Below are 10,160 nucleotides of genomic sequence, written 5' to 3'. Positions count from 1 at the left end.
ATTTAGGGTTTTATATTTAAGGAATTTTTTTTAGATAGGTTTAAACTACTTAAAAGCTTATCTATAAAAGTAAGTAGCTATATAGATAACCTTCTCTATCTAATTAGTAAAGTTATTATAATAGAAGTTATAATAAGTCTTAATTTAGATTAAGTATAGTTTAAGTTATCTAAAAGTATTATTATAAATAATAAAGGTATTAAGCTTAAGTTTTTAGTATCTTCTAATAAGGATAGTAATAATATTAGTAGTAGCTTAAAAAGTATTAAGTTCTCTTTAGAGTTTCTAAATCTTCTTAAAGTTAGTATCTCTATAGATACTTTTTTTTAGTTTTTTATAAGCTTCTTTAGTATTTTAGAGTTATTTATTTAAGCTATTTATAGCTTACTTACTTTTATTAATAAAAGTCTATATTTCTTTAGTTTTAGCTTTTTACTTTTAAATAATATATTAGAGTTATTTATATCCTTTTTTAGTAAAGGAACCTTTTCTATTAGAGTTATACTTAAGGTTTAGTATATTATAATCCTTAATATTAGTAAGTTTTTATACTAAGCTTTAAAGCTAGTTATATAAGGAAGATAAGGATCTTAAGGTAGGAGACTTAGTAGAAATATAAGAGGATATCTTATTTATACTATTTAATAGGTATTAATAGTTAACTTACTAAATAGGAGTAATTAAAGTATTATAGTTAGCTATTTAATAGTAAGGTTTACTAATAGAAGCTAAGGATTAATATATTCTAATAGTATATTAGGTTATAGTCTAGGTTAAAGGTTATAAGCTATAGTAAATTAGGTTTTTAGAGGTTAAAGTAATTAGTCTTAAACTTAATAAGTAATTTATAGTAAAAGTAAGCTAAGAGTATCTTAAGGATAAATATTAAGTTAATTACTAAAGAGCTATAGAAGTCTAACTATAAACTAAGCTTAAGGTTATACTATATATAAGTTTTAAATAGTTCCCTTATCTAGCTATTAATTCCTAACTTAATATTAGTAAGCGTTTAGTAATTACTAGTAAACGCTTAATAACTTCTACTAAGCGCTTAGTAATCTATACTATTTACTTAGTCTTATCTTATTATTATATAACTTATATTATAGTTCTTTTATTTCTAAGTAAGTCCTTACTGTTCTTATAATCTTATAGTATAAATATCTTATCTTAGCTACCTGACGCTTAAGGTAGGTTGACTAACTATTATTCTTATTTATAGGTTGTAATATTATAGCACTTTACTAAAAGGTTTAGTAAAACTATTACTAAGCTATAAGAGCCTTAGTAACCCCTTTAGCCTTAATATAATTAGCTTTACTATATATAGTACTACTAGCTCTACGCTATATAGCTAATACTATTACTATTTTATTAGTCTATTTAGCTAGGGTATACGTTTAACTTTATAATGTTTAGAGGGTTTACTTACTAGTAGGAATATATAGGGTTTCTATACTATTTTCCTTAATTAGTAGAGGGTATAGGTTAAGGTGCCTATATAGTGTTTCTAGAATTATGCCTACGTATAGGGTGAATTTTGCCATAGTCTTTTTGTAGGGGGGCTGCGTTGTAACTATAAACTCAATTAAGCAAGAATCAGTTGTTTCCAAGGCTTCTATAATGTTTGTTTCGAGGACATGAAAACACCGTGGTAACTAAACGGTGTTCCATTAGAATAATTGCAGCGTTGTTGACCAATATGTTCAGTCGCTCAAACTTAAGATGTGACAGGCCAGCTTCTTAGAACATTTAGGCAATCACAAAACAAAATAAAATTGAACCTTCCTATAGGTTACGCCACAGGAAAAAAAGAGGAGAAGACGGTGATAAAGGAGTGCGGACGTTCTTGTCCGACAGATGTCGAATAATCCCGGCCGGTCCCACTTCTCCGGTCCTAGGGCCGGACAAATCCCACCTCCGGGCTCGTTAGCTGCGACGCCGATGGGTTTTCCATCAGCCATATGTCATTTCATCGGTTCCGACCTTCCCTAAATGGATCCTCAACGCAAACCTGATGAGCCGCATCATGCCATACTTATTTCGACTGGGTTATAAGTAGCCAGCTATTAGTCCTGAGTTCTACTCTATTTAATCACCGCAACAATCATTCCTTACATATCTTTTCCGATGCATCGTCACAATCTTTTGTCGATCTTTGGTCTCGTCCTTGTAACAAGTTCGGTAGCTCAAAATGCCCACTCAAAGTTAACACTGGATCCCACATATCGCACCGTCCCACCACCCAATGAAGACTTTCCTCAAGACCCGCATCACGTCCGGGTTGTTTCGATCATCCTCTTGGCTATATCACTCACCTTCGTGAGCATTAGTCTTAGAGAAAGCAAGCGCTGGGGCTCGATAGTCCCTACAGCCTTGACAATCGGATCTGCTACGTTTGTCTTTGTCGAAGCAATCAACTGCTACTTGGCCAACGTCTACTGGACCACGTCCCACGATCCCGGAAAACTCATGTTCACTCTACTTGGACGTGATTTCGACGTATATGTCGGCATTATTTGGTGGTCTTATGGCGCCGTCCTCAGCTGCGGCATCTTCGGCGCGTTGCAGCGTAACATCCGAACCGGAACGTTATGGGCTCTCCTCGGCTTTGCCGGACTGCTGGACATCATCCTCGAAGAATGCATGCTCATTTACGGTGGCGTTTATACCTACTACGGCCATCAGCCGCTAGTCTTCAACGTTTTCCCTTGCTGGTGGGCCTTTTGCAACGTCTCGAGCATTTTCGTCGGCATCTCCATCACTTACAGGTACCGCCACCTGCTTGAGGGGTGGAGAAGCTGCTTGGTTCCTCCGATTTTACCGCTTTGCTATGCTGGTCCGCAAGTTCTTGCAGCTCTGCCTACCATTTACGCGATTCAGGCAGATTATTCACCAATGGTTACCCAAATATGTGGCATCGTCACTTGTGCCCTTGCGGTCGTTCAAGTTGGTGTTACTATGGATACCGTCCTGGCGCGTGATCCAACGGACATCAACAAAGTTGGTCGGGATACTCAATCTCAGCTAGCTCATCAAAAGCTAGTCTGAGAGATCATCTAGACAGCTGGAATTTGTGGCAATTACGACCATTTACCTGCTTTTAGACGGAATGATAGAAGTAAACAGAAAGAGGAGAAAGACTGGAGGGACGAATCCAGCCATGTATACAACTAACCGTTCACAACTTGCCCATCCTTGGGTCTTGAATGTTATTGCTGTAGTTCACGACTGACATTTTTGCTCTTGGTTTACTCAATCCTTACCTGAATGTTATTTGGCGATTGTGAAGGACGGAGCTTTGTTCATAACAGTAGCATCTTAAGTGAGTGCTTGCTTGTTCTTATTGAACCTGATGTTTAAGGATAGCCTACGTAGAAAAGAAACAGATCAATTTCACGAGTCCATATCAACTAACGAATGTACTTGTGCCCAGTATCTTAAACTCTTCACCAACATCGTGACATACACCAACGTTGCTAGGTTTGCAAGTAACCACGAAGAAAAGAACTAGAAGTTTCCAAGAACAGTCACGTTCTTCACATCAGCACCCGTCTGCAGCACAACTTCTTCTCCTACCACCTCCTCAGCGGGGACGCCGTTGACAGTGACGTTTCCGAGGCTTTCTCCAGCCGGAACGCGCAACTTGATGCGGGTCTCGGAGGGTACGCTGCCGCCGAGAAACGCGACCTCAGCAGTGATCGTCCGGGCCGCGTTGTCAGTGAAGGTGCTAAAGTCCACACGTCCCCACCGTGTCGGCGCTCCGCGGATGCTGACTGGATCGCCCGTCGCGACCCACGCGCTCGGCAGCCCGCGGGCGAGGTACAAGACGTCGTCGTCGGGGTGCTCCAGGACAAGCGCGGCGCGCATGACCACGGGCATATCGAAGGCGGCGGGCTGGCAGTACAACCCGCCGGCGCCACTGGTGTACATGACCTTGCCGGCGATCCAGTTGCCGCGGTTGTGGATGTAGTAGCGGTGGGCGTACAAGAAGAGGACGAACTCGTCGGTCCGGTCAGCCAGAAGGAGGCCCAGGGCGTAGCCGGAGCCGATGAAGCCTAGGATGTCGCGGCTCTCCGGCTTGCGGACTAAGAGGTTGGCGAGGAGTCCAATGGAGGTGTAGTGGTTGGCTTTCATGGAATCGATGACGGTGTTTACGAGGTCGATGGGCAAAACGGCGGCTTGGAGGAGCTCTGCAAGGGCGCGATGAGCCCATCTGTTCATCGACGGCCACTCCGTGGCAAGGGAGTCTATAGCGGTGAGGTTTTGGTTCGGGAGCGGGGGAACGTAGGGCGGGTTTGCGTCCTGCCAAGTGGACGATTTGATGCTGGCGACGGTCTGGTTGAGCATCACTTCGGCGCGGTTGGTCCAGTCGGCAGCATACTCGGAGAACATCTCCAGACGGCTCAGGTCCCGCAAGCCTCGAACCGCATATGCTTGATTGTTGAAGTAAGGCAGGTTGTAGTATGTAGGATGGACTATGACGGAGTCGGACTCGCTCCATCCGTGAATCAGGCCGTAGAAAGGATCAGAGGGGTCCAGTGCCAGACTCTCATCGTGGCGGGTCGTAAGGATGTTAACCCACGCCAGGATCTTGTCGCGATAGGTTTCCAGCAAAGCCGTGTCGCCCGTGTAATCGACATACAGTGTCAAAAACGACAAGGACTTGCCAAACTGAGGTATCTCGCCGCCACGCATATCAATATCGCCTGTGTCCGACACGAAGTCACGCAAGTAGTTTTCGGTAACAGCGCGAGCTTGGTCAAAGCGCCCCCAGAGGAGGTTAGCGTAGAGCGAATTGGTGAAGGTATCTTGGAAGCCGTCAATCTCTGACCCGACGTAAGGACGGTCGTAGGCGCCGTATTTCGGGTACACCCCGTCGGCGTAACGCTGCACGAGTTCCATGCCAAAGGCGTGTTTGGTCAGGTCGGCCCAGCTGGAGTCAGGCAGGTCAAGTTCGATAATATCAGCGAGGTGCTCTTCCCAATATGTGCCAAAGCGTAACAGCGCGCCATAGAAATCAGCAGAAGAGGGCTTCGGGCGTGCGGGCAGGTCTTCGGGATAGTCGTACGCGAAGACGCGGCTTTCTACTTTCCCATTGACCACAAAAGTGGTCCGGTACCAAACATGGACGATAATGGGCTCGTTGGAGTCGACATCAGCAAAGGCAATGGATTCGGCCCAGTCCTGGCCATCGGGCCCGCGGCGGAAGACCTTGCGAGAGCCGGGCCGCCAGCTGCCCAGCAGGCCATCATAAGTCCAATTGTTGTATTCTGGGTTTCCAAGGATGTCTTTCTCTTGGAAGTCCAGCGGAAAGTAATTCCAGGTTCTTGCGTCCGCCCGCACGGTCAGGGTATCATTGGCCTGGACGTTGCCGAGGAAGGTGTCCCAGCCCGCTATGTTGGGGAACGGCAGGACGTCTCGGACAGCAGCCTCATCAGGCTCCCCGTCTTTGAGCAGCGCGTCGGCGAGCAGGTCATTCGGTGCTTGGTTGACATCGGCTGGCTTCATGCCCATGAACAGAGGCACGGTTGAATTGGCCCGAGTTTTGGTAGCTTCAAGGCGCGTAGCAAATCGTTTCGTCAATCCAGTTTCGGGTACCAGGACAATTTCGCCTCCGGGCTCCGACAAGTCCTCGTAGACAGTCCAAGACATGCCATCGAAGGTGAAAGTGTCGGTGATTGTCAAGCCCTCCGAGGCCGTTGTGTTGGATGCCAAAGCAGGGACAGTCAATGCCGAGAGGCAGGATATGAATTTCAAGACTTGAAAAGCTCGCATTTTGACCAGCTTGGCACGATTGATTTGTCTCTGCTGACAATGGATGTTGACACCGGAGACATGACGCCCTTTATACTTGTCCTTGTGCTTCATGATGTTGGACTATACAAAAGTACTCGAGGTTTAGGCTCTTGCCCAACACCCCGCCCCGGCTAATTGTCAGTTGTATCATCGACGTAGTATTCAGAACTTACCGCGTGATGTGTCGGAGAAAACAGACGCGAACTTCGAGGTTCATCCTCTGATAACCAGTCAGAAGCGATGCAACTAGTGTTCTTAGACGGTGTTGGGATCGTCTGCTCTCAGTTGAAGTCGTGCTCGAAACGTAATAGTTTAAATGGTACGAGTTGTGAAGAGGGTAAATGTTCTCCCGGCAAGCCATCCGCTCCAATCGCGAAACTCGTTTGCAGGTTGTAGGAGTTGGTAAACGTCAGTGTCACCTTTCGCCACAAAGATCATCGCAATTGTAACAGCATGCAGCTGAGGGGCAAGACCGGCTTTGTTGCTTCCAGTTTCTGAGAGCCCAACCGTCGTGCACCTTCAAAGAACCATGCCATCCTCGAGACATGTAAGTGAACGAGATATGATGGGTCTTGTTCCCAGATTGCAGACTTTTTTTATTTTTGTTTGCTTTTTCTTTTTGGAAAGGGGAGAGGGAGGCAGGAGGGAGGGAGGAGGGGCGCGAGAAAGGACGGGAGCAGCCAATGGTAGACAATCAGTTGCCCCATCTTGCTTGACAACTACAGCGTAGCATATTCTGTGAAGAGATCGCCTATTTTTCTTGTGCTAGAGCAACTGATTTCCCTGTAGCTATGCTCCCTCGTCGTCACTTCTAACGTCGTCATTATCGTTGTAGTTATCCTCGTCCAAGTCCGTGCTATCGCTATTATCGCGTTGAATAGGGGTGATTAAATGCACGGGAAGTATAACCGCGCAGACACACGAAAGTTAGGCGGTCTCTTTGTGAATGGCTCCGTCACTTCCAATCTCAGGGGTTTTGTTAGATGAACAGTCCATTCATGGAAGTTGCTTCACAGGTAGGTACCTAGCTGTAACCCGCTTGATGTCTCAGTGACGACACCCCCTCCCCCTCCTCTTCATGCATAGCGCGACAAAAGCGGGATAATGTCGGGTTGCCGCGGCGGAAAGGATGTTTTTTCTTCATTGGTTGGAAAAGACGGACTGCTTGACTATGCGGTTATAAACAGAAGGAAATGCCTGCTAGATTTATCACATTATGAATATTTGCGTTTCTGGTGTGCCGACATTGGACACGACTACTCTGTGGTGGCTCGGACGCAAGACCGCTTGGCCGAGTCTGGCAATCTAGACGTGGGAGGTCTAAAGTAATCGTTGACTCTGCCAAGACTTCAGTGGATGCACAGGGAGATGTGCAGGGGTCTTGATTTATAAGTGATGTGGATAGCTGGGATATTTCAATATGTGGAGCGGCATGGAGGGTTTCCTGCTTGCTAGAGGTATTGCGATGAGGTATTGCGATTGGGAGATGCAAAGCTCGGTTTCGCTCTTGTCTTTCTTCCCTTCTAACTTTTCTTCGCCCTTTATGCTAGCATCAAACAGGTATAAAAGACCCGCCAGTTTGTTTTTCTAAAGTCCTGTCGTGTAGGTTCTTCCACTATCCTCAAACACATTCTCCTTGATTCATCAAGAACTCGCATCAAACGTAATTCGCCTATGTTAATCATGAAGCTCTTTCTGTTCAGTTGCTTCTTTGCCCTTGCGGCATCCATACCACATAGCGTTCCCCCGAAGCCTCGCTTCGATGTTGGAGGCATGATTACCATGATTGAAGACTTCTTTCCAGCTAATCAGACGCTTTCGTTCAACACAACTGGTATGGACCAAGCGTGGGCCCAGATTGCGAGCAACTTCAGTCTCTCTGTGGAAGAAAACAGCCTACAGAAGGACCGCTGCGCCGACATCATGGTAGTATTCGCCCGCGGCACGTACGAAATCGGCAACGTCGGCGTTCTCGTGGGGGCACCTTTCCTGCAGGTGCTCCGAGAGCTAGCTGCCCCAGGCCTCACCATCGAGATGCAGGGCGTCGAATACGCCGCGAACATGACGGGCTATCAACTTGGAGGGGATCCAGAAGGGTCTCAGAAAATGTATTTGAGGGTCTAACCACGACCGAATCATCAGTCGCTGACAAGTTACATCGCAGGGCGGACACAATCTTGACGGTCCAAAACAAATGTCCAAGAGCGAAGGTGGTCGTATCTGGATACTCACAAGGAGCTCAGCTCGTACACAACGCTATGAAAAAACTGAAGAATACAACTCTCGAGGGAATTGATGCTGTGGTTACTTTTGGCGATCCCCTGTATCCTCGGATCCCCGAAGGTGTTCCCGGCTGGAAGATGCTCTCTGTATGCAACGCAGGAGACGGGGTCTGCAGACCTGGCCGAACCATCTCTTTGTCCCACATTAGTTATGTTGAGCGGCTCTACGAAGCAGCCACTTTCGTTGTGTGAAAGCAAAGTTAGTCAGGGATAGTTGTCGATAACTGGATAGTCCGCTGTCTACGCTTTATCGGACGGTGAGAAGATAAGTCATTAATAAGCAACACTTCAAGAAGACAGATCTTGTTGATTGACAATGCGCCACGGAGTGTAGTGATGTGGTACGTGGTTTAGTACTTCTCAACTGATTGACCTAGTAATATAGCCCCTGTAGACAAGGCTTGGTTAGTCGGTCGGTTGTGCTAAGAAGGTTTAGACAACCCATGAACAGGGGTGTGTGGATTACGACCTCCACAAGTTAGTGCGGTAATTGACAAATGAACCGCCGCGCGCGTGTTAATCAGCAGTTTTTCTTCTCAGACCGTCCGGAATCAGTCTTCGTGCAATGTTGCTGTGTTATGGCAGCGATTAACTCGGATGAGGAGAAAAGTAGTAATCTTCACTTAAGCTTATGAGTTGCCCCGTCTTTCTCGACCTAAGGTACAATAAGCACATTGGCGTGAATGGCACCGTCACTTCCAATTTCAGAGCCTTTTTTTTTTCCCCTGTATTGCTCTGTCATGGAAGCTCGCGGAAGTGGCTTCCCAAGTTCGTGCCTACCCGCATGATGTCTTGCGAGACCCCCTTCCTTCCTCCCGAACATGAACTCAGGCACACTCAAAGTCTTCACCTTTCTTCTCGCAAACGCGTCAACGACATGTCCCGACCTCCACCCGCGTCCCAATTACCACCGCATCGCATCAAATCATGATCAGCACTCGCAAGAATGGCTGATCGAGACGTAAGTGGACCATCTGATGGTTGCATTTCCCACGACTAATCGAATCGCCAGAGCCAAATTCACAACGCTTTGATGTGTGCCACGTCGCTCGATTCTCGCGAGAGAGAGATCGCAATCGAGGCCTGGCTCCTCGCCAAAAGGTCTCACGACGCCTTGACGTCGGCATGGACTGCCTCAAAAGAAAAGGTTCGGCTGGCAAAGAACGCCGCCGAAGCCAACGAATACTGGGCCAAGTTCGAGGGCGTGAGGGCACAGTACGCCTTGATTGATAAGGTCGCCCAGCAGAAGGAGCAGTTGGCGCGAAAATGGAGGCCGGCGGAGGTAATTAATATTGACGATGACAAGGGGGACTCTGCTCGGGGAGATGGTGCTCGAGATAAAGCTACAGAAGAAGCATCTACCGAGGCTGTCGAGATTCGCAACATGAATCCGCAGAAACCCTTGCGGACCAGCGACGACATTAGTGCCGGCTGCAAGACTTCCACCTCAGCCATACCGCAGTTGAGTCTCGACGAACTCCTGCGGTCGACCGTCTCCATTCGTGGACATCGAAAGAAGCAAGGGACCAAGCGGCGAGCGGAAGAAATTGAAGACAACCCCTTGTCCGTCAAAAAGACAAGCTCAAAGCAAGTCTGTTCAGCGGCTACGAACAAACAAGCTACGGCACAAACATCCCATGAGCCCGAGAAGCCAGCAAGTCCGAGAAAGGTGTTCATGAGGATCCCAGATCAAAAGAAGCGCCAAAAGTCGTTGGACTAGCTCTCCAAAGAACCTGAAAAGTTATTTGGTTCCAGGTCATCATCGAAAGCATCACGTTGAAACACATTCCCATCACTTTTCGGCCAGGAATAAACGGAGATGTACGCGATAGTATCGCCATGGCTCCGACATGGAGCGGCATTATCCCTAGCCGTACGTCAAATGATGACGAATATTATGACAAAGATACCCGCCGACGCGAAGATGGGATTGCCTGGATAGTATTCGGTAACGTCGCCTCGGCGGCAACGGGCAACTCGGAACGAGTACGCCAGCCGGATCGTATACCGAGGACAAGACTCGCCTGACAGGTGTCAAAAAGGAAGGATTAGAGATGGCATTTATTGAACGGGTTTGTG

At 47.0% G+C, this 10,160-nt stretch overlaps 4 protein-coding genes across 4 annotated transcripts; 3 read left to right on the top strand and 1 right to left on the bottom strand.

Moving 5' to 3' along the window:
• Positions 1-2,130: 2,130 nt before the first annotated feature.
• Positions 2,131-3,051, top strand: CGCS363_v010104 (uncharacterized protein; the record flags this gene model as incomplete). Its single annotated transcript, XM_036641953.1, has 1 exon — positions 2,131-3,051. The coding sequence occupies one exon, from the start codon at positions 2,131-2,133 to the stop codon at positions 3,049-3,051; it is 921 nt and encodes a 306-aa protein (XP_036492943.1).
• A 459-nt stretch (positions 3,052-3,510) lies between these two features.
• Positions 3,511-5,871, bottom strand: CGCS363_v010103 (uncharacterized protein; the record flags this gene model as incomplete). Its single annotated transcript, XM_036641952.1, has 1 exon — positions 3,511-5,871. The coding sequence occupies one exon, from the start codon at positions 5,869-5,871 to the stop codon at positions 3,511-3,513; it is 2,361 nt and encodes a 786-aa protein (XP_036492946.1).
• A 1,611-nt stretch (positions 5,872-7,482) lies between these two features.
• On the top strand, positions 7,483-8,517 carry CUTI-3 (Cutinase; the record flags this gene model as incomplete). The annotated part of the gene is made up of 3 exons (XM_036641951.1): positions 7,483-7,907; positions 7,964-8,168; positions 8,512-8,517. The coding sequence occupies 3 exons, from the start codon at positions 7,483-7,485 to the stop codon at positions 8,515-8,517; spliced, it is 636 nt and encodes a 211-aa protein (XP_036492945.1).
• Positions 8,518-9,114: 597 nt separating this feature from the next.
• On the top strand, positions 9,115-9,801 carry CGCS363_v010101 (uncharacterized protein; the record flags this gene model as incomplete). Its single annotated transcript, XM_036641950.1, has 1 exon — positions 9,115-9,801. One exon carries the CDS (start codon positions 9,115-9,117, stop codon positions 9,799-9,801), a length of 687 nt encoding a protein of 228 aa, XP_036492948.1.
• Between the last annotated feature and the right edge of the window lie 359 nt (positions 9,802-10,160).

This window comes from Colletotrichum siamense (assembly GCF_013390195.1).
Source record: "Colletotrichum siamense strain Cg363 chromosome Unknown KSG_Cg363_contig06, whole genome shotgun sequence".
Taxonomy (NCBI): Eukaryota; Fungi; Ascomycota; class Sordariomycetes; order Glomerellales; family Glomerellaceae; genus Colletotrichum; species Colletotrichum siamense.
This window is presented reverse-complemented; position numbering and strand designations above follow the sequence as displayed.